Here is a 27954-nt window from a genome sequence, read left to right on the forward strand (position 1 = left end):
TGAGGATAACACTGACTTGGGTTGGAAGCCAAATATCGCTTCTAATATCGTCTCTGTGTCCCTTTACAGGCCGGAGCGGAGATCTCCACGGTGAACCCAGAGCAGTACTCCAAGAGGTTTTACGATTTCATCACCACTATCCTGTCATAGCCTCCAGGAGCGACAGGGGGCACAGAGGCACATAGGAAAGGGAGGGCAAATGGGGAGTATGGTGTGGAAGAAAAGTGACTGAGAGAAAAGAAAAAAAAAAACATAGAGAGGCTGAAATAATAAGGTGCTGTGATGGCTAAAACCTCTCCCTCATGCGGTCTCCTCATACCTCCCTATTTGTTTCTCTCTCTTTCAATGGCGTGCCATGCTCTGCAGCTAAAAAAAGAACCATCATTCGTTTACATTTAACCTCTCCTCTGTTGACTTTTGCTCATGTGTTACTTTTAATGATAAGGGTGTGGAAAGCAAGCATCCAAGTCATTACGTGTTTTTGATATAATTTGTTTTTGTCTGTATGGTTGTTTATGTGGGAATATGGCTTTTTATTGCATCTTATACAACATCCAGCACCCTGCATTGTTTTTTGTGATGAAGGGAGTGTAGAGGTGAGATTACAGCAGGTTAGGTGAGGTTCCTCTTGCAAAGCGAAGGCTTAAGTGTGATGTAACGAGGAAATTCATGTTGAGCCTCGCCTAATGCAATTGCTTAATATCAGGGAGTTGGAAGACGTCTTCCAATAGGCCAACAGCCAGACCCCCCCCCCACCATCCAAATGCTATACAAGCACTTGGCCAAACAAATATTCCCATTTGGGTTCCTTCTGCATCACCCAACCTTTAGACGCCACCCCATCCCCACCCTTTCCTTCGTGTACAGTTAATGAATTGTGCTTCTGGGTTATTCTCTTGCCACACACTCACAACAACAAACACTTCTTATTAGCTGAGATGAGTTCACTTGTTGCAGTAAATTTAAATGATGCTGCTTGTTTCTCAGTGGTTGTCAGTGCTTTGTCCCTTTTCGCTTTGTTGTAATGCACAGAGATTTAAGAATGATTAAGGGAAGGATATGTACCTAGAAATTAGAAAAAGAGGGATTTGAGCAAACGATAAACATTGTTAACTTACATTTCCTCTGAATACGTTTGGGCATTGTTATGTAGGCCTGGTTTCTATACATGTGGCAGGGAATGACCCAGAACTTGTGTGGCTGTAGTGAAGAGTAGGTCACTCTTTGTCATATCTTCATATAGGGCGTCAGATGGAAACATCTACAGCCCTTAACTTTCTGTTGCCATCAGCACCTTATGAAAAAAAAAATCAAAAAATGTTGCACTTTTATTTGTTATTTGAGGTTTAGGAGCTCTTGTTCTGTTACTTGTGCTGCAACAAAGAGGGAAAGGAACTCTGCTCTCTAAGAATTGAGTCTTTAGGGGCCTGATCTCAGATCCTGTATCCTCCTGTCCTCCTCCTTTCTCACCTACGGGTGCACTTACTGTAGGGATTGGTAAGGAAGACTTTACTGCAATATTAGACGGAAAAGTGGACGAGTTCTGTTCACAGGGCTTTTGTAAGCTAACCTACCAATCCTTTCCAGAAGTGCTCTGGGGTGTTGGATTGGTGGGGTCTTGGGCCAGGCAACGGTGTGAGTGTGCTTGTGCGTTCAAGGGCAGGCAGGAGACTGTTTACCTCCAGCATCGTACCAGCACACACTTTATGATGGCGAACGATGTGTGTGTGTCAGTGTTCAAAACTTGTAAAGGGGGAGAAAAGAAAGGGGAGATTGGGAAGAGTAGCTGCGGATGTAAAGATGCGCGTTAAGTCATTAACACCAACAGCATTGTTCTCTTCTCTAACCTCGGCTGTGAGTCTGTTATTCATCATTGTTTGTGTTGTTATTGTTGACATTTTTAAAGGTGGTTTATCTGTTTGAATTTGGCGGTTTTATGAATTAATGTGGTAATAATCATTTTGTTTCTGTTTGAGTTGTTTTTTTTGTATATTTTGCACAAGAGTAAAAGGAACCAAATGTTACGAATACGATCCCAATTAGTTGATATAGTCTTAACAAGGGAAATGCAATATACTTGTGTGTAAGTGAGAAAAGTTGTGCGTGTGATGTTGTGTATCACTTCTGGATAACCAACTAAAACAAGTAAAGTCGTCCTCCTTGACTATTGTAACCCATGCAAAAAGCTTCCATCACAATATCTTTGTTCGGAGTCATAGATTATATTCACATTTATATTTTTACATTGGATTTTAGTCATGAAATATAGTTTTATTTAAAAAATAAAAAGAGCCACCCTTGGGAATGAATGAGGTGCTGTGATAAATGAAGAATGATACTGCTTGAATTTACACAATACTTACAATAGATGTACTTTAAAAAAAAAAAAAAGTCATAAAAAAAATTGCATGTCACAGGACTAAGTTTCCTTTTCCCTCGCTAGTCTGTGTTGTTGGCTGTTCAGGTTCTCTTTGTGTCCCTACACTTTAACCAGATTTGTGAGCTGTTCAGCGTAAAAATAGTCCCTACCATGCTTTAAATAACTGTTTTTCATTGTATACACTGTGCAAGATGTGTGCCTTTATACTCCAAAATTATTTAATTTTATATTTTGTAATCTTTTTTTAAAAACAAAGGTAAAAGGTTATTTTAATAATAGGGTGTGTACTTTGACATGATTTATTTCAAACTTTATTTTGAACCCCCTGCTCAACCTTCTTCCACTCCACCACCTCTGTATTTAAATTTGTTCATATTATTCAGTCAGTTAAACAAAACCATTCGACTGATTGTGTTTTAACCGACATAAAAAAAAGTGAATAGTTGTCTTAAATTTGAATATGGTGGATGGATTTGGATTCTGTAAATTCAAATCTATCATTGTGATTATTCAGTGTGTATGGGCGTCCCTTTTCCTCCTCAGTGAGGTGGTGTCTGCTGATATTAATCCCTTGTTCGTTCACGCTGGTCCTGCCTTTATAAAGAACGTGCGTGTGTGGAAGTGCATTGTGGAACGTGGTTGTGTTTCGTCGTACTCGTCCTCGCTAACTGACAGCTGCCCCCAACCTCAGGAGTCTGTCGGCATCCTCGTCACGTTTACCTTCTAACCACAGATTTCAGGAATGTGTTGTTGTTGTTTGTTTTGGTTTTTTTTTTTACAAGTGTTTGTCCAAAATTTCACTTACAGTCAATATAAAACTCCTACTCATTTCTCAAACAGGCTTATGTTCTCTTGTGTAACTCTTTTGTGTAACCCAAATCACCTGTTTTGTTTTTAGGAAGGTCATCAGCTAATAGTTCATCCTGAGTCAGTGGTTAATTGATATTTCAGTGTTCTTTCGATATTTATGGGCTGTTTTGTTTCTATTGTCACGTAGCTCATACTGTACATAGGTTGTGTCATAAAGAAAACAGGGAATAAGGGAATATAATCTTCTTCTAGTCTGCTTTGCTCTGTTTGGCCCTGGAGGCCTCCCTGTAGTCAAATATCAGCAAGTAGAAAAACAGAGCAGTGCATGCTGGGAGAGCGATTTTTTTTTCTGTTTTGTTTTGGTAATATTAACTCCAGATCTTATGTAAGGAAGGCGATGATGATGCAAGACTTAAACAGATGCAAATTAATGACGATAATAACACATGCGCCCTGCTGCTGTACCTTGAATTCAATAAGTCCTTGCTTTTGTGACTTCTCTCATGAATGAGCTCCTTCACCCGTAACCCCGCCCAACAGTCAACCTGCTGCCACGTTAACTTGCCAAAAGCATCTTTCAACGGTCAGAACTACCACACATGAGCTTGAAGAACATTGTGTATAGTGTAATGTGTGTTTGTTTGAACTGAATTTGTTCTTTGTTTTTTGTTTTTTTTACATGCACTGGGAAATGGAGCAAGGTGTGCATCGCCGATATGTGAACATGTCCAAAGTTATGAGAAACAACCCCGAGTTCATGTGGTTAAGTGTTAAGCGTGTTAAGGGAACATTTGATTACAAATGCAAATGACCGGAGACCAGGCAAGAGCTGCAGAGATTTAAAAAAAATCCCTTTGGGCTTCAAGATTCAAAATCAAGAATTCTTTGTGGAGAAAAGAATATTTTAAAATTGATTGAATTCTTTGAATTTGCATGTGCAAGTCAAGTCAACAGACACCAGGGCCCAGAAACATGCCCGTCTGCAAATTAGCTTTGGTCTCACAAAAGTCCCGAGTTCTTTTGGAAAACATCTAAAAGACTTATGCATTGCTGTATGAGTGTGTGTTCGTGTGTTTATTGCTGTCTGACAATGGTTGGTGAGAGTTCTCTTTCAGTGGCAGAGAGGTCAAAAATGATGATGTATGTTTATTGTTCTTCACATTTAAAGATGGTGATGAGAATACACTCCATTCCATAAGCGTTCACTCAAACCAATTAAAGCACTTGTTCTGCTTAACTCTACCTCTGCTATTTTGTTCTTTGTCGTTAACTATTCCATGTAGCATATTTTATTCTTTCATTCCTAAATATGATACTTTACATTTGAAGTGAGATGGTTCACACTCTGTTTTACACCCAGTCTCTGCTAAGGAGGAGATGGAAAAAAAAATATGCCTTTCCTTTAACACCATAATGAACGAATACATTTCAACCAACATTTGATATAAAATTTATTTAAAGTTGGATTTTTAAAAAAACTGACGGATTAACGATAACGAAAAAAAGGTTATATCTTTCTTTATTTATGTGGGTTTGTTTGTTTGTTTGTTGAATGTATTGAAAAACGCAAATTGTCTTTTTACGAGGTCTGTTTTTTTATGTCCTGAGCTTTGGAAATCCACATGCAACAAGGGAAACATTTACTGAAGCTTCTAGTTGCATGTAAAGCAGCAAAACGTCGCAATCGCTAAAATCGTTGCTTCACTTGCACACTTGAATTTTGCACCAAAAAACGACACCAGCTCCATGCAGAATGTAGTGCAACCTGAGTGCAGAAAGTGAACATATTCATATTCAGAGCAGTGTCACAATGACACACACACACAACTGATAATAACTGAACCCCCAGCGTCAAAATATTGTGACAACAAAAAATATTAAATGTCACAAAATGATACATTTTAAATTCATAATAAAACTGAATTTTCACATAAAACTATTTATTTAGATTATTTTATTTGCTTTTTCTTTTTTTACAGAAGGGTTATCGCAAAAGAAAAAAAAATGCAAACGGAAGACGTGTCCTTGTTTTGTAATTATCCAAATTCAGATGTGGTTATCTTGGCATTATGGGCAGTGGCTCAGTTGTTAAATATTGTTTTTCTCTCCCCATAAAAACCCTCCTTGTAACTTAACATTAGTAACTTTTATGTCTGCTCGTAATGTAGCCTACGAACCAACACACTCCAGGTGTCACATTTTTATAATTTTTTATAACTGCATATAATGAATGTCATCATTTCTTAATATATATATTTTTTTAAAACAGGTTAACACATTTCCATTCAAAATCGATAAAGTCTACTTAAAAAGTAGGTAAGTAAGTTAGTAAAAAAAGACAGTCTATTAATTTGGAACAGACTTGCACAATTGGTTAAATGCCAAATATCCTCCAGGGTAGACTAGACAGTAAAACATGCGGAAGTCGTGTTTTCGACCTTGTTGTTGATTGTATTGACAGTATATATCTTTATTTTATCTACCTAAGGTCTGTATTTATTCATTCATGTTGAAAAGGGAAGCTGTCCTGCATTTCTTTAACTGCTTCACTTTAATGGAAGGAAAGCATTTACATTGCAGACCTTAGAAAGCATGTAAGAAGCGTTGGGGGCCCTGTAGCTGCATGGATCTAAAGTCACAGATTTAGAAGAGAAGGTGGGGTTTTGGGGTTTGGGTGGTGGCAGCTGCAGCAGGAGCCGGTTACATGTTCTGCTCTCTGCTGCGGTGAGAGGCGGAGGCTCATTTGCACCGTCAGTACAATGTGAAGAACAAGCAGAGACAACCAGCAGACAATAAACAAAGAGCTGCTTGCCATGTGCGCTGCAGCTGCTACACACACACACACACACACACACACACACACACACACACAGTTGATGTGCAGTGATGAGTCATGGCCGCCAGGTGGCAGCCTGACCCATGCAACAAAAGAGACAAGTAGAAAATCATATTGTTAGTTGTGTTGCAATGAAATAAATGAACATGCAGTGAGGGAAGCTGCTCTTACACAAGGGTTCTTATCCATAAGTCAGCAAGCATCCAGCCTGCTGAAGTGGGTTTGTGCAAAACACTCATTCCCTACCATGTGTGTTGTGGATGCTGTGCTGAACCTGACCTTTGACCTCTTTATATGGGCATATGAGAATTGTTTCCATAAAGCTCCATGAAATGTCCTTTATTTATTTAATTATTTTTTACATTTTTAGAAGTCTCTTTCGCAACATATAGTGACAATGTTAGCATATACTATTTATAGTTGTCCTAATACAAGCTGCAGTTACTGCAAACATGAATTATAAGGTTAGAAAAAAGAAAACGTAACAGAGACACAATAAAAAAAAAATGAAAACTCCCATTTAAATAAGTATGTATTTACTGTAAAGGCATACATATGGGTCATCTTCATGTTAACATTTCGACAAGATGTGTAGTTTGAGCTGATGTTAAGCCGGCTGGTAGTTCTCCAACCGCTCAAGCAAGGCCTCTGAGTAGCCAGGCGAGTAGTACCTGAAAAAGACACGCACTTTTTTTTATGATATACACTGATATGCTTATTACCACTATCATACAGCTAAATTCAGATTTTTAAATTTCCTTTCTACAAAGCCAGTTTAACCTATTTAATTTAATTTGTTTCTTTTTACATAAACTTGATTCTGAGTATTTTTCTTCTCCCCTTATTTTTGATCTCATTCATTTAGGCTAATTTTTTGTTAAAGTATTTAGTTTCTCTGAATAAATGCTTAAAAAAATTATGATTATGATGTTATTTTGTTATAGGACAAAAACATTGCGTGGCGTAAGAAAATAGTACTACAAATGTGCTGCTGAGTCAGCACACAGCTCTGAAATGATTACAGTGTATACCGGTCATGTGATAAGTCACTCCTAGATTGGTGTTTACAGCACTCGGAGGTGTTCCAAACACAAGGTTTCGATGTCAACAAAGTATGTGTTTTAGCATGCGTGTGTGTGTGTATGATGTGTTTGTACTGGCGAGAGAAACGCACCTGACTATCTCTTCAGGAAAACAGCTGTTGATGGCGTCGATGTGCTCCTGTAGAGGGGTGCCAGGCTGTGCGTCGATTTCCTGCAATTTCTTCAGCCCCCCGCTGGTCACAAACAGACGGCGGGCCTTACTGTCATGAGGCAGCACCTTTGACGGGAGGGAAGACAGAGTGTTTAATAAAGATGTAACATTCTAATCAACAAAATTTGAAAACCTTAAAAAAAATGCAGATTGCTTATTCACGTTGTGATACCAGTTGTAGACACACTCACCTTGCTGAACTGGCACACAACATGTTTGAGGATGTTGCTTGGAACATCGTAGAGGAGGGGCTCCAGACCTGGCAGGTAGGTGCATTTCTGCAGAATGCTCTTTAGAGCCTTCTTACTCTGAGAAGAACAATAGGAATGAGTCTTGTAAAACATTTCCCTTTCTATCATTTTTTTACCACGTGACCTTTGACACCAGCTGACCTGTGACTCAAAATATGCATGCATGGCTTGAAAACAGGAGTTTATCTGGTCGTCTTTTAGTGCTCGGTAACAGTCCGATAACAGCTCGGTAACGGTACGAAAACAGTCATAGTATAGTATGTCTAAAAAAGTCTAAAAAGGTCATGGTATTGTATGTCGAAAAAAGTCATAAAAACGTCATGGTATTGTATGTCGAAAAAAAGGTCATGGTATAGTATGTCAAAAAATTAATTAAGTCATAAAAGAAGTCATGGTATTGTATGTCGAAAAAAAAGATCATTGTATGGTATGATGAAAAAATCATTAAAAAGTCATAGTATAGTATGTAAAAAAGTCTAAAAAAGGTCATGTTATTGTATGTCGTTAACATACAATATTATGTTAACGACATACAATGTTTTTTATTTTAAAAAGTCAGTTAAAGTCATGGTATTGTATGTAAAAAACAGTCATAGTATATAGTATGACGAAAAATTCATTATAAAGTCTTAAAATAGTCATAGTATAGTATGTCAAAACAACTCATAAACAGTCATGGTATTGTATGTCGAAAAAAAGGTCATAGTATCGTATGTCGAAAAAACTCATAATATTGTATTTAAAAGAAATCATTAAAAAGTCATAAAAAAAGTCATAGTATAGTATGATTTAAAAAAATCATTAAAAAAAACTTCATTAAAAGTCATAAAAAAAAGTCATGGTATTGTATGTCGAAAACAGTCATAGTATAGTATGATGAAGAATGTATTAAAAGTCATAGTATAATATGTCTAAAAAAGTCTAAAAAGGTCATGTTATTGTGTGTCGAAAAAAGTCATAAAAAGGTCATAGTATTGTATGTCGAAAAAAAGGTCATAGTATCGTATGTCAAAAAAACTCATAATATTGTATTTTTAAAAAATCATTAAAAAGTCATAAAAAAAAAGTCATAGTATAGTATGACGAAAACTTTATTAAAAGTCATAAAAAAAAGTCATGGTATTGTATGTCGAAAACAGTCATAGTATAGTATGTCTAAAAAAGTCTAAAAAGGTCATGTTATTGTGTGTCGAAAAAAGTCATAAAAACGTCATGGTATTGTATGTCGAAAAAAAGGTCATGGTATTGTATGTCAAAAATAGTCATAGTATAGTATGTCGAAAAATTCATTAAAAGTCATAAAAAGTCATGGTATTGTAAGTCGAAAAAAAAGATCATAGTATAGTATGTTGAAAGAACTCAGTTTTTTATTTTAAAAAAAGTCAGTTAAAGTCATGGAATTGTATGTCAAAAACAGTCATAAAAACTCAGTATAGTATGTGGAAAAATTCATGGTATATTATGTTGTAAAAAGTCATAAAAATATCATGGTATTGTTTATCGAAAACAGACATTGTGTTGCATGTAGAAAAAGCCATAGTATAGTGTGTCAAAAATAGTCATAAAAAGGACAAGGTACTGTGTGTCGGAAAAAAATCATAGTGCAGCCTGTACAAAAAATCATTGTTTAGCATGTTGAAAAATCATAGTATTGTATGTTGAAAAAAGTCATATTAAGGTAATGTTAAAAAAAGCCATCATATATTATGTCAAATGTTTCATATTTGAAACAATACAGCTCAATGGGTAGAGCAAGTGCTCAATGAACCAATTCTGAGACATGTCCATGTGGGCCCCAGGTTCAAATCCCATGTTATGCCGCCATTTCCTGAAAGTGGACCCATTGGTTAACCCTTCCAGTCTTTCTCTATTCACATTAGCAAAAAATGCACACGCATAAGTTGAGAAAAAAAGTCAGAGCATAGTACGTCCAAAAAAGTCAAAATTCACGATATTGTATGTCGAAACAAAGATCATATTATAGTATTTTGAAAAAGGTCATAAAGAAGTTATAGTATTGTATGTCGAAAAAAGTCAAAAAAAAAGTCATGTTATTGTGTGTCGAAAAAAGTCATAAAAAAGTCATAGTATTGTGTGTCGAAAAAAGTCATAGTTTGGTATGTTGAAAAAAGTCTTAATATAGTATGACGAAATAAGTTCTTAAAAAGTCATGGTATAGAATGTCGAAAACAGTCATTGTATAGTAGATTGAAGAAAGTTTTTAAAAAGTCATCTTATAGTAGGTCCAAAAACTTAAATTAGTGTGTCTAAAAATCATACATCATAGTGTAGTATGTCAAAAAAGTCAGGAAAGAATCATGGTATTGTATGTCAAAAATAGGATGTCGAAAAATGAATAGTACAGCATGTGGAAAATAAATCATATGTCGAAAAAAGGAATTAAAAACCATGGCAATGTTTGAAGAAAAGAATCATCAAACGAAAAAAAAAAAATACTTTATACTTTATAGTGCAGCATATAAAGAAAAGTCATAGTATAGTATGTTGAAAAACGTCAGGAAAAAGTCCTAGTATTCTTTGTTGAAATGAACATATAGTTTTACTTTGATTTAAGTCGTGATACTAACACTGCTTAAGATCTCATTACACAGACTCACTGCAAGTCAACCTGCAGAGCTGCAGCTCTTACTTTGGCCTGCAGGTCCTCTGAGCTGCTGGGTTCCATGTAGAGTTCCAGCAGTTTGGTCAGGAGGTTAGAGGTCGCCACTGCCTTGGCGTGCTCCGGGGTGTGATGACCTATCTGGCCGATGGACCAGGCTGTGGCTGCCCTGATGTGATCCTCTTGCTCCCCTAACAGACACAGGGCCAGCTGGGGCACCCCCTACGGGACAGGAGGACACACAGCATGATAGGACTGGTTCAGTCAATATGACATACATGCTGGACCTGAAGGAAGGTCTGTGGTTTTAGTGGTGGGTTTAGTTGTCACATGGCTTGTTGAGGGTAATCACAAGAGAGAATTACCACCTTGGAGAGAATGACAGCCATGGCAAGGTTCTCACTGTGAGCTGCCACATATCCCAGCATCATGATCCCAGGCAACCGCAGGTTTCCATGGCAATCGCCAAGATAATCTATCACAGCTCCCATGGCACCACAGTTCACAATAACCTGGGACAGCTGGAAACACAGACACAGATTACTTTGTGTCCAGACATGCACATTTGTGCCCACAGGTGAGAGAGAGTGCTGTACCTCCGGTGTGTGTTTCACCACCTCCCTCATCAGAGTGGTGACGTTCTTCTTGACATACTCATCTGGATCTTTGAGGCAGGCCACCGCTGCAGGGAAGATCTCAGCCTCAATCACCATCTCTGCCAGGCTGACCGAGTGTTTACTGATCTGACTGAGGGCTGAGAACACCTGCCTCTGGATGGAGACAAAAACATGTCTGGTTTATTTCCAGAGCTTATCTATATATTCGTAAATTAAATTACAAGCTTCATGTTGTACATTTGTAAAGCAAGCATCTATTCTGAAATCTAACTGCTATTCATTAAATATCTGGTCATTTTGCTAACTACACTTGGATGTTACATTTATCCAATTTAATTAGATTTAAAGTTTTTTTTAAATCGACCTGCAGTTAATGCTGATATTCTTTAAATTCTTAAGATTTATTTTCAAGAATAGGTGCCACTTATGGCTCAAATTTCACCACGTTTTAAGGTTTCCAAGGCTGATAGAAACTTCTGTATGGTTGTGTTTGCTTGCAAGATCTGTAAAGCACACACAATTTTGTTATCCTATTCCACTAATGTTTTCTCAGAAATGTTGAGTTACTACAATGGTAATTTGTACTCAAAGTATAATTTTAGTCTGTGATGAACAATGTTTCCTGACATATTTTTTTCTAAATCTTAATTAATTCACAATTAAATCACAATGTATCACAAAACTTTCTGATAGGGCAGGATTTTTGCTAAAATGTTGAAAGAAAGAGCAAGAAGACAATTAGATGGAGAATAATATAAAGCGAAATAGAAACCATTAAATACTATATATACAAATGGCATCAACAAAATCTTTAACATTTTTAAAAGCCATACCTTTGGATCATTTTGTGAGATTACAGTAACTGATCTTTTCTTTTGCTTTGCTTGCACCATTAAATAATATATTTTATGGTGCAATATATTTTATATATATATACATATATCCAATAAATAATTTTATGGTGCAACTAAAGTTAAGAAAAATTAAGCCTTACTGTAATATAATAAAATGATCCTAAGGGATGTTATTTAAAGCCATTATAAATTATCAGCTGAGTTAAAGCAGCAGCTGTTTAAGTGTGACTGTCTTTTGAGCTCTCCTACCTTTAGTTTGGCGTCTGGGTTGAGGATCATCTGTGCCAGATGTGCAATGGCCCCGTTGTCCACCACCGTCTGGGCCAGTTCAGGTGTGTGCTTGGAGATGTCGCTGAGGGTGGAAGCTGCGATGCGTTTGAGGGCCATCTCAGGCTCCAGAAGACACAACACCAGCAGGGGGACAGCACCCCCATCCACCACCGACTGAGACAACACTGCACAGTAAAAAGAAAGAGGTGGGAAACATGAAAACAAACAAGTAAAGGTAAAGGATGTAGGAGAGAGTGCTGACAAAGAATGAAAGTTACAAAATCTTACCATGGACTAAAATGTGTCTTCAAACCAAGAAATGAGAAAAGGGCAGAGGGGAACCATAGAAATAAGCATCAGTGTGTCTTCCTTACATGCATTGTGCCGTGCGATGTAGCCTAGAGCCCAGGCAGCAGCCTCCTTCACCCCGGGGTCAAACTCCTCCAGGCAGAGAACCAGGGCGTCAACTCCCCCGCAGTCCACCACAGCCTGGGACAGCTCAGGGGAGTGTTTGGCAACTGCACGCAGCACAAACGCTGCTGCCTTCTTATAGAACCTCTGCATACAAACACACACAGATACACACATTCATTGTCATGGTCCAAATTGAGATTTAAATTAACATTAGACTTCAATTATGACTGAGATACTAGCCATTTGTATTGGTCCATGATTTGATGACAAATATCCAAGAAGAGCCTGGAATTAAGATTTGATATTTTCCCCTGTGTTTTTAAAATAAATATATAATAAATATATATTTTTTAACTGAATAATTTAATCATCTCATATAACTTGTTAAGTCCTTGTGTGTCGTTCTCATATACTTTAATTCCTCATTGTTTGGGGTCCCATAGTGGGCTACCTACTGCATGTGTAAGAATTGGAATAATTGCAAAATTAACCAATAATAATTATTATTTATTTTATTGTTTTCTTATTCAGTCAATAGAAAGTCATAACACTGGGTTTCATATTTGAGGGAGGTGACAAAATACATAAATGGCCATGAGTAATTATTATCACACAAAAAAAGGAAATATTGTATATATGTTTTACATGCAATAGTTTATGTGCTCAAGATTTTCCCTACAAACTCTTCAAATAAAATATGTATTCCTTTTGCCAAAAACATTTAAGCCATTCCAAAGTGCCCAGGGTCCTTAGGATCCCAAACAGACTATTTGTGGGCTGTCAACCCGCTTTAAACAGCTGTAAAGCCACATTTCTGCTAAATGCAACACAATGTTTCAGCAAAAACAAAGTTCTTGTCATATTTGGACATAAAACGTCTAAAAATGTCAACTGAATTGTCCCAATGTCCCATTAAAAACAAGCGCTAAACCTTGTCCCTCCTCTCTGAAAGAGCTGAGAGACAGAAAGAGAGAAAACAAAGGACCGGTCGCTCTCATGGTAAAGGGCTCTTAGGTTTTCAAGTAGCCCCCAGGCGAGCTGCCAAGTAGCCCAAAACACACTCTAACAACCAGGGGGCTGACCCTGAGGTCCTGCAGGGTCTCTTTTCCTCACTCTCTCTCTCAGACAAACACACAAACAACCTGTCTGTATGAAACCGGCCCGTATGTTACCATATGATGAGATACTGACATTCTGTGAGGCCAGAGAGTGGACCAGCTGGGGGAGGATATCTTCCTTCACCACGGCCTTGGCCAGGTCATCGTTGTGGTCTGCCAGGCGGCCCAAAGCCAAAGCTGCTGTCTGCTGGATGCTGGGGACCACGTCCAACATGAGGGGCCGCAGCATGGATAGCACACCTGCAGGAGAGGACATGAGTCAACACTGGAAATAGCAGCTGAAACTAACACAGTCCACTGGGAATAATCTAGTTTCTCACCAGCGTTGTGAAGGATTTCTATGTTTTGTGGTCTGGATGCCAGATCTGCTACAGTTTGCACAAACTGCATCCTCGATTTCTGGTACTGCTCGAAAACTACAAAACACAAACAGACAGAAAGACAGTTTGACTTTAAGATGCATGATCATTTTTATGAACCAAAACTCCTGGATCTCACCTTGAATGACCTGTCGTTGACTCATTTTCACCCTGATGGAGAATGCCTCCTCCTAGAGATGTATTAATCACACGTTAATGCAGATTATCTACACAGAAAACACACTGAATGTATCCCAGGATTCAATGCAGCCTTTCTCTTGTCCTTCTCCAGGTTTGAGTTGGGTAGTGTTGTTGTTAAGTGTCGTCCTGGCAACAGACAGGAAGCAGAATGTGCTGTGGCTCCAGCCGAAGATCGTATATTGGAAGGGGGAAAAAAAGGATGTCTCACCCTGGTACATTCTCAAAATATGTTCAGTGGGAGAGCTGCCTCCTCGTCTCAGTTCCCGAAAATTGGTCGCACACATTTCACCACATTATTCAACACAAGTGACCATTGGCTGCATTGTGAAAAACGGTGGCAACAGTGAAGATGTTTTAGCCTTTTCACTCTCATGATGAAATATCTTTTTCTTGTCTTCTTCACCTTTTGCACGCCTCAGATGACCTACCTGTAAAAATAAAGCCTATCATTATTATAATAAGGCAATTATAAAATGTCGACTAGATCCAATATCACTCCAAACATTACCCTCTGTTTCTCGGTTGCTATTTGCATGAATCTATTTGTGCTGATCAAAGAGAAATAAAGGCAATGATGACAATATGTGTGGAAATTGCTATTTTTGAAATGCTGATCAAGGACTGCTGATTTAGAATATTATACACTTTTTTCTCTTCATAGTTACCACATTTAATGCAGCCTAATTAACAACTATTTCAAGTATTTTAAATGTCATTTAAAAACTGCCCTATATAATCCACTAACATAACCCTACACATTGCCTTTGTAATTATATCATACTCTACTAGGTTATTTTTCACACTTGTGTTGTCGATTCCGTTTGAGTTCATTATGTTTTTTACTGGAGGACATTTTTTCATATTTAATTCCAGTAGTGGCCTTTATTGTCGTATTATCAGATTTATTATTAGACCTAATGAATAGAAAATGCTGTGTCTTAAATCCGAATGAGCAAAATGTTCGTTTTATTGTTCTTTAAATGTATGTTATGAGGTAAGGAAGCTGTTCTGTGAGACTCTTATATAATCTGATAGCATATGGTTACTTCTTTAATCTGTCCATCTGTTTGATGAAGGTCTTTTCTTAAACCCTTCTGGTTGCCTCAGGCCTGCTTACATTTTTTATTTTATTTTAGCCTATATTTAGGTTTAATTGAAAAGCTAGATTTCATTAGCCTAACACATGTTTTTTTTTTTTAGCCTAACATATTTTTGAGTGGCTTAAATATAAATTCACAGCTGGGTATAGGTCATTTATTTTGATATCATAATCAATCAAATTTTGTTGAAATAAAATTGAAATCAAATTTGGAGGGGAAAAAAAAGAAATATAAACTTGGAAAAAAAGTTAATTATCAAAACCTAGGCTTATTCGGATATATTTATTTTTAAACATCGGTTTAGTAGGCCAAATGCCCAATATGTGACGATGCTGCGTTACTTGACAATGAGAATCACACTGGAATTTAATTCTGGAAGATAAAATAATAAATTGTTGCCTCGTAAAGAAATTAGACACATTTTATTTTCCATTAAAATCGCTGCATTTTAGTGCAGTAAATGCAATTACTCATGTGATTAATCATTAATACAAAACACAATCCAAAAAGGCTTCTATCTTAATTGAATGTATTCAGAAACATGATTGGATCACAGACAGACTCTGCCTTAACAGAGTTATCTATCGCTGCTGATTCACAAAGGCATCTGGGCCTTTGTGAATTTCCTTTATTTGGTTGCTGTTCTATCTTTATTTTGTTGTATAATATGTGTATTTATTGTCTGTGTAGTTGTATAGTATGTGTATTTATTGTCTGTGTAGTTGTATAGTATGTGTATTTATTGTCTGTGTAGTTGTATAGTATGTGTATTTATTGTCTGTGTAGTTGTATAGTATGTGTATTTATTGTCTGTGTAGTTGTATAGTATGTGTATTTATTGTCTGTGTAGTTGTATAGTATGTGTATTTATTGTCTGTGTAGTTGTATAGTATGTGTATTTATTGTCTGTGTAGTTGTATAGTATGTGTATTTATTGTCTGTGTAGTTGTATAGTATGTGTATTTATTGTCTGTGTAGTTGTATAGTATGTGTATTTATTGTCTGTGTAGTTGTATAGTATGTGTATTTATTGTCTGTGTAGTTGTATAGTATGTGTATTTATTGTCTGTGTAGTTGTATAGTATGTGTATTTATTGTCTGTGTAGTTGTATAGTATGTGTATTTATTGTCTGTGTAGTTGTATAGTATGTGTATTTATTGTCTGTGTAGTTGTATAGTATGTGTATTTATTCTCTGTGTCTGTGTAGTTGAGCTGCTGCAACACTTGAATTCCCCCCATGGGGATCAATAAAGGAATATAATAATAATTAATGCAAAACACCAGACCGACTCATGATCTTCCATCACACAAACACAAACACAAATCGAACAGAATTCTGCAGTAAGTGTAAAATGTTTTATTTAGATGTTTTATACTGTGCAACAGTAACAATACAATAAGTTGTCCATACAATCGAGCGATACAAATACGGAAAACACTGGAGACATCAAAACATCTTTCATTGAGCATGAAATGGAGCTGAACAGGAGTCCAAGTCATTCCCTCAGAACAAAAGGGACAAAAGAGAATAACACCATCGCTGATTAAATATGCATTTTGTTTATATTTACAGGTGGATCCTCTAAAACTGCTTAACAAGACGTGGTGAATAAGCAATCAGAATCCACTGCAGCTACAAGAAACTGATTTTTTTTTCAGTAAAAGGCAATTTAAAGTTGTTTTTTTCCTCCACAGGCATGTTTTCCACAAAGCCAACAAAGCCATACAAATGTATGTTCCCTTCGTTGACCCACCGATGTTGGAAACACTTCCAAAAAAAAATAAAAATAAAAATAAAAACAGTCAAAACGAGACTTCTGGGGCAAACACACAGAATCCTCTTTTATAAAAGTAAAAGTGTTATCATGAGCATGCATGTTTAAACAGTTTCAAAATATCCCAACACATGAAATAATCATGATAAACACGTTTAATCTGGAAAAAAATGTAGAAGAAAATATAAAACTCTATCTTCAGTCACTTCTGTAAAATAAAGATGTAGCTTTAAAATGGGATAAATGCTTGTCCATCTCTTTTCCAACTTTCTTTTTTTTTTCTGTCAACATCAACATCTTGCTTTCATAGGCCACATTAAAAAAAAAAAAAAAAAAAAACATCCCCAACCACCAGACCTCCTCGTTTCTTTTATTTTGAAATGTCTCTGATTCCACTACGTTTAAACTTACATGTGATGTCATAATATTTAGAACAACCAATGGAGAGAGAGAGAGAAAAAGAGATAGCATTGTCTACACAATGGAACTACGTTGGCATGGAAACGGTAGGCCAATTAGCTGAGCGGCTGTGTGACGTCATCCGGAGGACGTCGCCGAGCCGTTCAGCGAAACCTTCCGCGCCTTGCTGCCGCCGCTGCCGCTGCTGAACTGAGTGAAGGGCCGACTGGGAGTCGGAGGAGCGGGGCCAGTCGGCGGGGTCCCGTTCACGTTAATGGGGCCGTGTGGGAGCTGGGGGTGCGGGGACTGCGCAGGCGTGCCGGGGCTCGGCAGCGACGAGGAAGTGGATGGAGCCCCAGCGGGACTTCCGGGTTTGTCACTGGCGGAGTCACTCTCCGGACCGGATCTACTTGCGCTGTTCTGGCCGTCCTGCTGCTCATGGCTCACCTTCATCTTCTTACAATTGGGTCGGACTCTGTATTTCAGCGGCAACGGGCCGTTCTGTGAGGAAGAAAACAAAATATAATATAAGAAATAAAGAAATAAAACCAAATCCATACAATCCATAAGCTTATAATAACACGTTCAACAGAGCCTATGTATTTACACTAAGAGGTTTCAGCCTTAATTGGCTTACAACATTTTTTTATTCCAAATTAATTTGTCCAAACCACCTATTTCAAAATACGAAATGCATTCGTTTCTTGCACACATGACTTAATAAAAATTTAATTATTTCAAATTTCAAGCATGAAACCAATCTTTTTCAAATGTCCAAAATATTTTGTGAAGCATTTCTCCTTCGCTTTAATAACAATCAAATATATATATATATATATATATATATATATATATATATATATATATATATATATATATATATATATATATATATATTCAGGTCAGTTATATTTTTTCAATCCAAAGAAAATTACGTACATGTGGGCCTACAAGCCAAATTTAAATTTAGAAATGTGTATTAAATTGTCCATAAACCCATCCAACAGCCTCCTATCTGACTGCATTATATGTTTAAAAAGAATAGAAGATAAAACAATATTTTTAAATTGGCCACATTAATGTCAGCACCACAAACAAAGGGGAGGAAACCCATATTTAACAAAGACATTTTTTCCAGTGCAATGCCTACAGCCCATTTGATTTAACTTAAATCAAAATATATGACCTTCAATTTATAAGTTAGTACATCAATTCTAAATAAGGTCATTTCAAAATGAACATTGGTTATCTTAGTCGTTATTTTGAAGTAATTTAACTCTGCATTTAAAATAAACTTAAATCACAAGGTGTGTAAATGAATGCTCCAGCTGATAAGCCAGATATGATAATAGTTAAATGTTTTTGACAATCTAGAGGACTTTAAATTATCAATACAATATTATATATTAGCAGGCAAAATTTGAAAATTAGATTTCTTCTTTTAGTTAGACAACATAAATGTGGAAAATCATGTCTATTGTGTCCAAAAAGATCTCTTACTCTTCTCCAAGTGTAGATGTATGCTATATCCATTAAAGTGTAGTAATCTTTCAGAGGTTCGTCTTCATACATGACTTCAACCTAGACAGAAAAAAAAAAAAAAAAAAAAAGAGTACATTAAATTCTAATAAAACAGTAACTAAATCTACATTTAAATAAGATTTTGAAAATAAGTATAAAAATATCAGAATTTCCTTGGACCGACAACATTATATTCAAGTAGTTTCAATGTCCAATTTATATGATCAAAAAAATGTATGAATAAGTTATCAATCAGTAAATCAACACATACCTGGTAGGTATTTGGGATGTCCATTTTGCTGCGCAAAAACTTCCTCAGATGCATGACTGTCATGGCTGCTGGACACTGTAGGTACCTTTTGTTAGCCACCTGCACATCATGTAAGTATTTCAAAGTTATACATATGACATATTTGTATAGAACTTTATTGATTTAGAATGACAAGACATCTAAATCATTACAGACTGGTCCACCTTAAAAGCTGGAAAGGAATTAGCAAAACAATGAAGCCCTTCAGAGGAAACAATGTTTGGTAAAAATGTGACAGATTTGACAACAGAGATGGAAAACTAAAGAATCATTAGTTGCTGCCTTAAAAAAGGTGATTTAATGGAAAGAGAATAGAATAATGCAGCAGTGCATTAGGATTAAATCAACATCAGTTCAGCTGTTGGCAATCGCTCGCCCTTCACCGTCTCTGCTTTTAAGATGCTGTTGCAAAGGATGATATCAAGAAAAAACACTGGCAGAGAAGAGAATGGGTCAGAAATCAACCTACCATATTTTGATCTTTAGACTGCTTGTCCTCCATTGCACCTCCCAGCCTGCAAAAAAAAAAATAACAATCATATAAACAATATGAATACTTTACAGCTATGTCTACTTAAGTTTTTCATGTGCCAACACCATACCTACATTCAATAACACAAATTAATGATTCGCAGCAAATACTAGCATATTTAATAATACAGACTATATGTATATATTTTAGCTATATTTAACACGTACAGAACTTGTCGGTAATTACAAATGTCAAAACCCCTTTTATTGTTCGAAAGTTGAAAAACATAATTGGAAAAAAAAAAATTACAATGAAAAATAATTCTGGAAATAATTTCATTAAGGCTGAAACAGTGGGGAACATAAAATCCATTCAATTTCTTTAGTTGCTTCCATTAAAAAAAAATAAAGTTACAGAAGTGATAACCAGAAATTATCTTTGGATAGAAGCCAATTTCTCAACCTAAGGAAAATGTGTGTCCAGGACCTAACTTAGCAGGTCATGAATCATTTGGCAGTTTTCTGCCCTGGCTATCCATTGTCCTGGACAGAAAATCTAAGCTTGGATGATTAAAAAAAACAATATGCTTTCTAATACCGGTTACCTTAGTTATTGATTGGTCTAACACACAGGGGATCTGATCAATTAGAATGCAGTATCTTATCTGAGACAATACATCTTTCAAATCTAAACAAGAGCTGATCAAATACATGACAACACATATGATTAATTTCTTAAGCACGTTATGACGTAATAATCATGACTGTCTTGCTGCTGTAACTAAATTAGATAATCAGTTTACTACTCTTTCAAGAACAACTACATAAAAAAATAAGCATTCATAATTATTGGAACAAAACCAAACAAAAGCCTACCTGCAGTGATCAAAGAACTCAATAGAGAGGCTGATGATCTCATCATCTGTAATAATTCTCTTGTCCTCGTCTGCCACCTCTCCTCGATCCTCATTCGATCCATTAGAAGCTGTGGAAAACACAGTTTTAAAAAAAAAAAAAAAAAAAAGGAGAAAATTTGTCAAAAATGTGTACATCCAAAACTTCAAGAATTCTGGTTTTCTCTTCACTGGGGTGAGTAAAAGGAAATTAAATGATAAAGTTATATGTGCGTTATACATGTGCTTTCTAACTCACCATCTACTGGGTGATCCGCATAAAAGTCTCTCCTCCTCTTCATCTCATCTGAGAACAAGACAAGCAATTACAGGTCAGTTCATGATCAGTTTTATTACATTATACACCATTTCAATACAACAAAGACTGTGCCTCAAAACCTGCCATACATTCCACATCCATTTCCTCATAATAACATTCCTTATAGGAGGGAAATATATGAGACTGGCAATAAATCAAAATGGAGTTTTTGCCTGACTTATTTTGAGAGGTTTGATCAACAGCATACAGAATGACACCAAACAAAAGCAGTCCTTTACAAAGTAACACAAAAAATATTACAGATTATGAACATATTAAAAATATAAATATGTGCAACTTTTAATTTGTTGGGAAATGGGGGGTTTGATTAGAATAGTATACATTCTTATTTCTTTACTTCTTATTTACAGAAGTGGTAATACAGTTGTTAGAGTCCAAACACTGCTGGCTGACTATATATGAAACAGCTGATCAAAATAAAGATAGAAAATGGGTGCAGATGCAGAGACAGCAGTGAATACATATTAGATACAGACATGGTTCCAACCATCATGCTCTTACTTTTAAAGAGGCCAGGGACCAGCTTGTACACAATGTCCTGTAGAGTTTTGTCAGACCTGGAAAGAGGAAGCGAGCAAAAGAAAACCTGATACAGATGGTTGAATTGTTCCTATATTAAGTTTATGATGAAGGCAAATATCAAAAACAAGTATGCTTCCTTGTTTTTAAAGCCTTGCTTAACATATATATATATTCATACATGCATTGCAGCAGAGATACAGCCTGCATGTGACACACATGTATTCAATATACATTCAAGCATGGTATTCAAGGCTGTGGAAAATCTCATATATTATGCAAGTGTTCCTTGTGTCTTTAAAACCAATCACTGGCTGATCCAGCTGTTCAGTTGGGAAACAAATGGGAAAAAACACAAAGGGCAAGAAAGAGGAAACTAGGCATGTTCAAACCATCGTTGTAGCTGCCAAACATTACAATAAACTATATATAAAAAATAAAAAAAAGATTAATATATTGAAAGAATATAAAAAGAACATGATCGGGCACAATAGACTCACTAAGTGTTTACTCCTCCAAACACTTATCTTAAAGAAAGATTCCTATGCCTAAATAATAAAGAAAATATATATTCAAAAAGAATTAAAGCAAACTGAGAAGAAAAACAAAAAGATGCAACAAAAAAGAACCCCCACAGTTCTCACCTAATGTTGAGCAGAGGCTTGGTTTTATGCACTTGTACATCACAGATGGGACAGTATTTGCTGGTTTCCAGGTAGCGCACAATGCACATCTTGCAAACTGCAAACCATAAAAAAAGAAGAAAGGAAAACTGTCAACATCATGTCACTTGAAAGGACATCCTGAGTCTACACTGGTAAAGATAAATCTGGTTTAAGGGCTTGTTTAGGCAGCATTCATAGTTACAGTATACAGTACCAGTCAAAAGTTTGGACACACCTTCTCATTCAATGGTTTTTCTTTATTTTTATTTTTTTCTACATTGTAGATTAATATTGAAGACATCCAAACTATGAAGGAACACATATGGAATTATGTGGCAAACAAACAAATGCTCAACAAACCAGAATATGTTTTATATTTTACATTCTTCAAAGTACAGTACCAGTCAAAAGTTTGGACACACCTTCTCATTCAATGGTTTTTCTTTATTTTTATTTTTTTCTACATTGTAGATTAATATTGAAGACATCCAAACTATGAAGGAACACATATGGAATTATGTGGTAAACAAACAAATGCTCAACAAACCAGAATATGTTTTATATTTCAGATTCTTCAAAGTAGTTGAATGAGAAGCTGTGTCCAAACTTTTGACTGGTTACTGTATTTGCAGGGAAACTTGCAAGAAAGATTCCTGTAGGCTCTAACTTGATGCCACATATTCTCACCAGCATGCATGTTAACATTTCCCCCCTAAAGCCCAGCACAGCCAGTGTATTTGTCACTTTGCTCACATGAGTGAAGACATTCGATGATGGTCGTTGCGTCTATGAAATATCCTCCGCACAGGACGCACATGAGGTGGGGATTGAGCTCGGTAATCTTTATCCTGGTCGTCCGATGCATGTTGAGAGAGGGGAACAACAATCCTGCATGGAGGAAAAAATAAATAAAAGGAGCAAGTCAAAACAATGCATGCATGGCCGGAGAGGAGGCATCAAAAGGGGCTGCAGGGTTGTTTTACTGCGCAACGAGGACCATTTGGGGTAAAAAAAAAAAAAAAAGAAAAAGGGTCTGCTGTTTGTTTGACTGTGTTAAGGAAACATCATCTTTTATGCAAATCAAATAATAACCAAAGGGGAGGGAGCTTGATTATTCAGTGGATAATCATAAATCAATCACTTTGAGATCGATGCATCCTCATCTTAAACCAAACACAGCAGAGCACATGCGGGCTTTAATCCAACAAGAAGGAGCCACGATGGGACAGAATATTCTGGGTTTCATGAGGATTTTGAGGTATTTTTGCCAAATCGGAAGAGTTGGATAATCTGATGCAGAGGCAGAACTATATAGCCTGTAAGTTAACAATAATACAACAAATAGGACCAATGAAGCTGCATGTGTAGGCTACCCTTCAAAATAAAATTGGGCCACTTGTCTCATAATAAATCTCCATTAAAAATGTATAAATTTAGGTTTTCTCAAAAAATTTTGGGATGCTGGGAGACACTGCGTCAGGTGTGCCACAGGGGCTACTGGGAGGAGGGGGGGGGGGGGGAACCTGGGCGTTTCTATGGCAACCCATTTTGCCTCTTTTTTTTTTTTTTTTTTTTTTTTAAGCCCACATGGCTTGGTCACCAGTCACCAGAACAAGGAGAGAACCTCCAACCGAAAACCACGGAGAGCTGTCGGTGTGCAGAGCTGGGAAGTGAGGAGGGACACACACACACACACACACACACACACATATACAGACACACACACACACACACACACATATACAGACACACACACACACACACACACACACACAAGTGGCTGGACTGCCAGGCTGCCGACAGCACGGCTGCCATTTTGTGGAGAAAAAAAAAAAAAAAAGCCTGTATCGGTTCAATGGGCTGCGGGGTTTTCCGTCGAATACAACCGATATCACGCAAATCACGCAAGAACCCCGCGTCTCTGCGGACCGCATGGAGCAGTATGTGTGCGGCCAGCAGGGAGAGAAATCTCCGCTTTGTTGTGGTTCGCTTTGCGCCGTGTTTTCCATGGTGTGTGCGCGATAACCAGCACCGTGCATGGTGAAGTTGAAGCACACACACACACTGGATCACACACACACTGGATCACACACACACTGGACACACACACACACACACACACACTGGATCACACACACACACACACACTGGATCACACACACACACACACACACTGGATCACACACACACACACACACACACACTGGACACACACACACACACACACTGGATCACACACACACACACACTGGATCACACACACACACACACACACTGGATCACACACACACACACACACACACTGGATCACACACACACACACACACACACACTGGATCACACACACACACACACTGGATCACACACACACACACACACACACACACACTGGATCACACACACACACACACACACACTGGATCACACACACACACACACACACACACACACACACACACACACACACACACACACACACTGGATCACACACACACTGGATCACACACACACACACACACACACACACACACACACTGGATCACACACTGGATCACACACACACACACACTGGATCACACACACACACACACACACACACACACTGGATCACACACTGGATCACACACACACACACACACACACACTGGATCACACACACACACACACACACACTGGATATCACACACACACACTGGATCACACACACACACACACACACACACACTGGATCACACTTATTTTATTCGGAGCCATGCATTTAGTCACACAGCCCATTTATTAAACCTCAGCATTGGGCATTCAACTTTACAAAACCAGTTTATAACAAACAATATGAACTCAAACGGTGGATTTAGTCCTCCGGTGCCAAAGCATCACCTCCATTTATCCAGCACCCCGGAGTATTTATGAGCCAATATGGAGATGTAGGCTGTATCCCAGAAGGTTGAGAAACAATCATTTAAATCGATGAGTATTAATAATAATAAAAAAAAAAGATACTTCAGTTGCACCATGTGCTGTATTTTGCAGAAATAAAGTCATTTAAAAGTCTAAATGTAACCCATAGGATGGACATGATAAGGGGAGCCTGGTTAAACACTGGATGACAGCCAGCTCTGGACCCACACTGTTACTTTATGGAGCCACAGAACTCTGAACAGACCACTTGGCAGGCATGGATCATGATGGATAACTTCTACATATATGCTGGGGAGCCTGTTTGGACAACTGTGTGGAAGCTGCATGCTCACTTTATTTACAAGACTTCAAGTCAATCACTCCACCAATGCAAACGTAAAGTTTATGAGTGAACGAAACTCAATGGCTGCAGCACCAACCAGCAAACGCTTTACAAGAGTATGGGCTAAAATCAAGCCTGTTAAAGATCCCCATAAACTGTAGATGCAGACTATACATCACATGGGATGTGGTTTTCATCTGGACAGTTTAATAAAAGGAAGCATCTATTAATTCAGAACTGAATCTTTAATTCTCCCAATAAGCCAAAAACAAATGAGGAGATTTACTCTCGCTGCTTGCCATGACCCTAACCTCATTTATTCCCTTATAAGAGCAGTTCCTCTTGTAAAGGTTCCCTTTACACGTAAATCAACAGCAGCTGGAAATAACCTCATTAAAATCGGCAATGGGAGAAAAAAAAAAAAAAAAAAACATGACCTCACATTAACCAGCTAGTCAATTCAGAAAATCTTGAAATAAAGATTCTTAATTGACCCCCTGGCTGAAACTTATTCAAGTCAACACAAACAATATTCAGTTTGTTTGGGTGTGTTAAATGTGCTCACCACACACTGTAAACCGACCCATCCAGTCTCTAATACATTGTAACATCTATTAACAGACCTGTGAGAGGGGAAAATACATTAATTGTAACTCATTTAGCACACACAGAGGGTGCCCAACAGCATAAATGAGTAAAATTATAATTTTTTTATCCCCCAAGAGGCAAAAGCCCTGTCTGCCTGTCCTATAGCTCCAGATCCAGAGCCACAAAGTGCGCCAGCTTTCAGCCAAAGGAAGGAGAGTATATGGAAATCCATTATGAGCCTAAATGTCAACAAACAAACAAAAACAAACAAACAAACCAAGGACAAAGCATATGAAATAAAGTGAAACTACCGACGCGTTTGGCTGCTTGAGACTCACAACCAGCCTTTTGTATCCTGTCCGACGTGTCGCCCACATTTTTCTTTTATTATTTCTCAAAAACCCAGCCACCATTCTTAATTTTCATCACCATACACAAAGCCATAAACAGCCACCGTGCATGCTTAACGATGATCCAGCTTCCACCAGGCAGCCGTCATGAAACATTTATGCACGGTTGAATTTTTTTTTTGCCTCCTTGTCACGTTGGGGAGCGATCCAAGTTAAGTTAATAAATCCAACATTTATTCTCGCACAGCCAAAAGCAACACAACACCCTGTTCCCAACAATGCAAACATCTCGACTCTATAAAATAAAGAGGATGCATGGAAATATGAACACAGAAGGACTGTTTGGAGCACTTGCTGCTGTTACATCTCAGCCAGCACAGCCTGGTTCGCCTGAGATCTCCCACTTTACATAAATCCAAAGGACGCAATGCAAACCTTAGCTGTGATCAACTTATACAGACACATCACTGAATAACATATAATGCAATACCAGGTGTGCATGGATCAGAACCCATGTTCGTGACCGAGCAGGGAACATGTTTTGCAAGAAAGTGGTGCTCACACATAGAGAAAGAGAGAGAGACAGAGAAAGAGAGAGAGAGAGAGAGAGCTCCACGTCGCTGCTGCTGCTGCTGAAACCTCCACATCCACTGGATCTGTACCCATAAAAACCCCACAAAACGCACCGTGCAAAACCTCCGCTTCTGACCCCGTTAATTGGACAAGATACCAATTAAGACGTACCTGGATGCTGGGCTGCGAATCGGCGGGTCTCGACGCGAATAGACAATGAAAGTTGGGAGGCGATCAGCAGAAAATGAATAGGAGCAGATCCGCCATCTTGAAGCTGCAGACGCTGTCAGTGGCAGAGAGCGCACCGTGGACCGGAGCGCGTTTTCAGATGTGCGAATAAAAAAAAAAACTCTCCTCTTCTTCTCGCCAGACCGCGCAATGTCGTGCGCGTCCCCGATCCGCGGACGTGAAGAGAACCCAGGTTCTGCTGGGGAGAGCTCGCACTTGGGTACCGATAACTTTGCCTCCAAAAAAGATCCGCTTCACCCCCCCTACCACCACCACCACCAGTAAAAACGCAGTGTATATGTGTGTGTGTGTGTGTGTGTGTGTGGTGAAACTGACACCGTCCCTAAAATGGCTTGTAGTTCGACCGCCCCGCTTTGATCACGTGGTTTCTTGCTTAAGGGTGCCTTGGAATTACTGTCGGTGTATTCTGTTTCTCCTCATAATAGCCTAAAACAACATGCAAAACACACATATGTGCATTTTAATAGCCTTTCAACCACAAAATGTCATAAAATAGTCCGCAGTTTGGTGAAAAGGATAAGAGCAAAGCCAGCTGCTTGGAGGTGACTGTCAGGGTTTGGTCTTCTAATGTGGGCTATGACGCATGATTTTTAAAAAAAACAAAACATAATATACACTCATATAGTTTGATGTACTTTAACATGAAAAAAGCCAGAATAGGTGCGTTTAATGTGTGTTCAAGTTGCGCTCAAATGGCACCATTGGGGGTGTGTATAAGTAGGTTAATGATGGTGTGTCGTCTCTCTGGTGTTAAAAATAACTGCAGCACATGCACTCACATAAGTTCGTGTCGTTTTGGTCGTCAAAGTGTCTCAATCCGATCCCTAGAACATGCAGACAAGCTCCTGTATTAATCTCTGGGTCAGTGTTGCTTGGAAAAGAGCAACGCAGTCGGTTAAAAACACGTCCATGTGACAAATGACTCTGGTGTCAAACCTTTGTCATAGGCTGTCCTGACATGTGCAAGAAGAAGAA

The 27954-nt window shown here is 37.8% G+C and overlaps 3 protein-coding genes across 5 annotated transcripts in view; 1 reads left to right on the forward strand and 2 right to left on the reverse strand.

Moving 5' to 3' along the window:
- The window catches only part of pip4k2aa (phosphatidylinositol-5-phosphate 4-kinase, type II, alpha a), a 30060-nt gene extending 25628 nt beyond the window's left edge, over positions 1-4432 (forward strand). For both annotated transcript variants that reach the window (XM_054622608.1, XM_054622609.1), the window contains exon 11: positions 70-4432. In XM_054622608.1, coding sequence (XP_054478583.1) covers positions 70-150 — 81 coding nt within the window. In that variant the 3' untranslated portion in view covers positions 151-4432. The remainder of the gene's footprint in view (positions 1-69) is intronic.
- Positions 4433-6633: 2201 nt separating this feature from the next.
- On the reverse strand, positions 6634-14009 carry spag6 (sperm associated antigen 6). The gene is made up of 11 exons (XM_054623293.1): positions 13923-14009; positions 13745-13840; positions 13498-13664; positions 12267-12450; positions 11872-12077; positions 10748-10921; positions 10520-10672; positions 10182-10373; positions 7472-7588; positions 7201-7346; positions 6634-6697 (listed from the first exon to the last, which is right to left on the reverse strand). Exons 1-11 carry the CDS (start codon positions 13945-13947, stop codon positions 6634-6636), a joined length of 1524 nt encoding a protein of 507 aa, XP_054479268.1. The 5' UTR covers positions 13948-14009.
- A 2420-nt stretch (positions 14010-16429) lies between these two features.
- bmi1a (bmi1 polycomb ring finger oncogene 1a) lies at positions 16430-27934 on the reverse strand. 2 transcript variants are annotated; one of them, XM_054623074.1, is made up of 10 exons: positions 27759-27934; positions 22732-22866; positions 21958-22054; positions 21296-21351; positions 20714-20761; positions 20438-20546; positions 19560-19605; positions 19052-19150; positions 18760-18840; positions 16430-17760 (listed from the first exon to the last, which is right to left on the reverse strand). In XM_054623074.1, exons 2-10 carry the CDS (start codon positions 22841-22843, stop codon positions 17398-17400), a joined length of 1011 nt encoding a protein of 336 aa, XP_054479049.1. In that variant the 5' UTR covers positions 22844-22866; positions 27759-27934; the 3' UTR covers positions 16430-17397. The 2 variants fall into 2 exon arrangements, with proteins under 2 accessions (XP_054479049.1, XP_054479047.1); XM_054623072.1 differs by lacking the exon at positions 27759-27934 and adding an exon at positions 26902-27548.
- Positions 27935-27954: the final 20 nt, after the last annotated feature.

The sequence above is a fragment of the Anoplopoma fimbria genome, chromosome 21 (genome assembly GCF_027596085.1).
Source record: "Anoplopoma fimbria isolate UVic2021 breed Golden Eagle Sablefish chromosome 21, Afim_UVic_2022, whole genome shotgun sequence".
In the NCBI taxonomy this organism is placed as follows: domain Eukaryota; kingdom Metazoa; phylum Chordata; class Actinopteri; order Perciformes; family Anoplopomatidae; genus Anoplopoma; species Anoplopoma fimbria.

Coding starts and splice junctions, on each gene's coding strand:
- bmi1a (XM_054623074.1), bottom strand. CDS start 22,843: ATGCATCGGACGACCAGGATAAAGATTACCGAGCTCAATCCCCACCTC. Junction 22,055..22,731: donor CATCGAATGTCTTCACTCAT/GTGAGCAAAGTG, acceptor TATGGTTTGCAG/TTTGCAAGATGTGCATTGTG. Junction 18,841..19,051: donor ACATCCCAAATACCTACCAG/GTATGTGTTGAT, acceptor TTTTCTGTCTAG/GTTGAAGTCATGTATGAAGA.
- spag6 (XM_054623293.1), bottom strand. CDS start 13,947: ATGAGTCAACGACAGGTCATTCAAG. Junction 7,589..10,181: donor CAGAGGACCTGCAGGCCAAA/GTAAGAGCTGCA, acceptor TGTTCTTCTCAG/AGTAAGAAGGCTCTAAAGAG. Junction 7,347..7,471: donor TTGTGTGCCAGTTCAGCAAG/GTGAGTGTGTCT, acceptor CTCCCGTCAAAG/GTGCTGCCTCATGACAGTAA.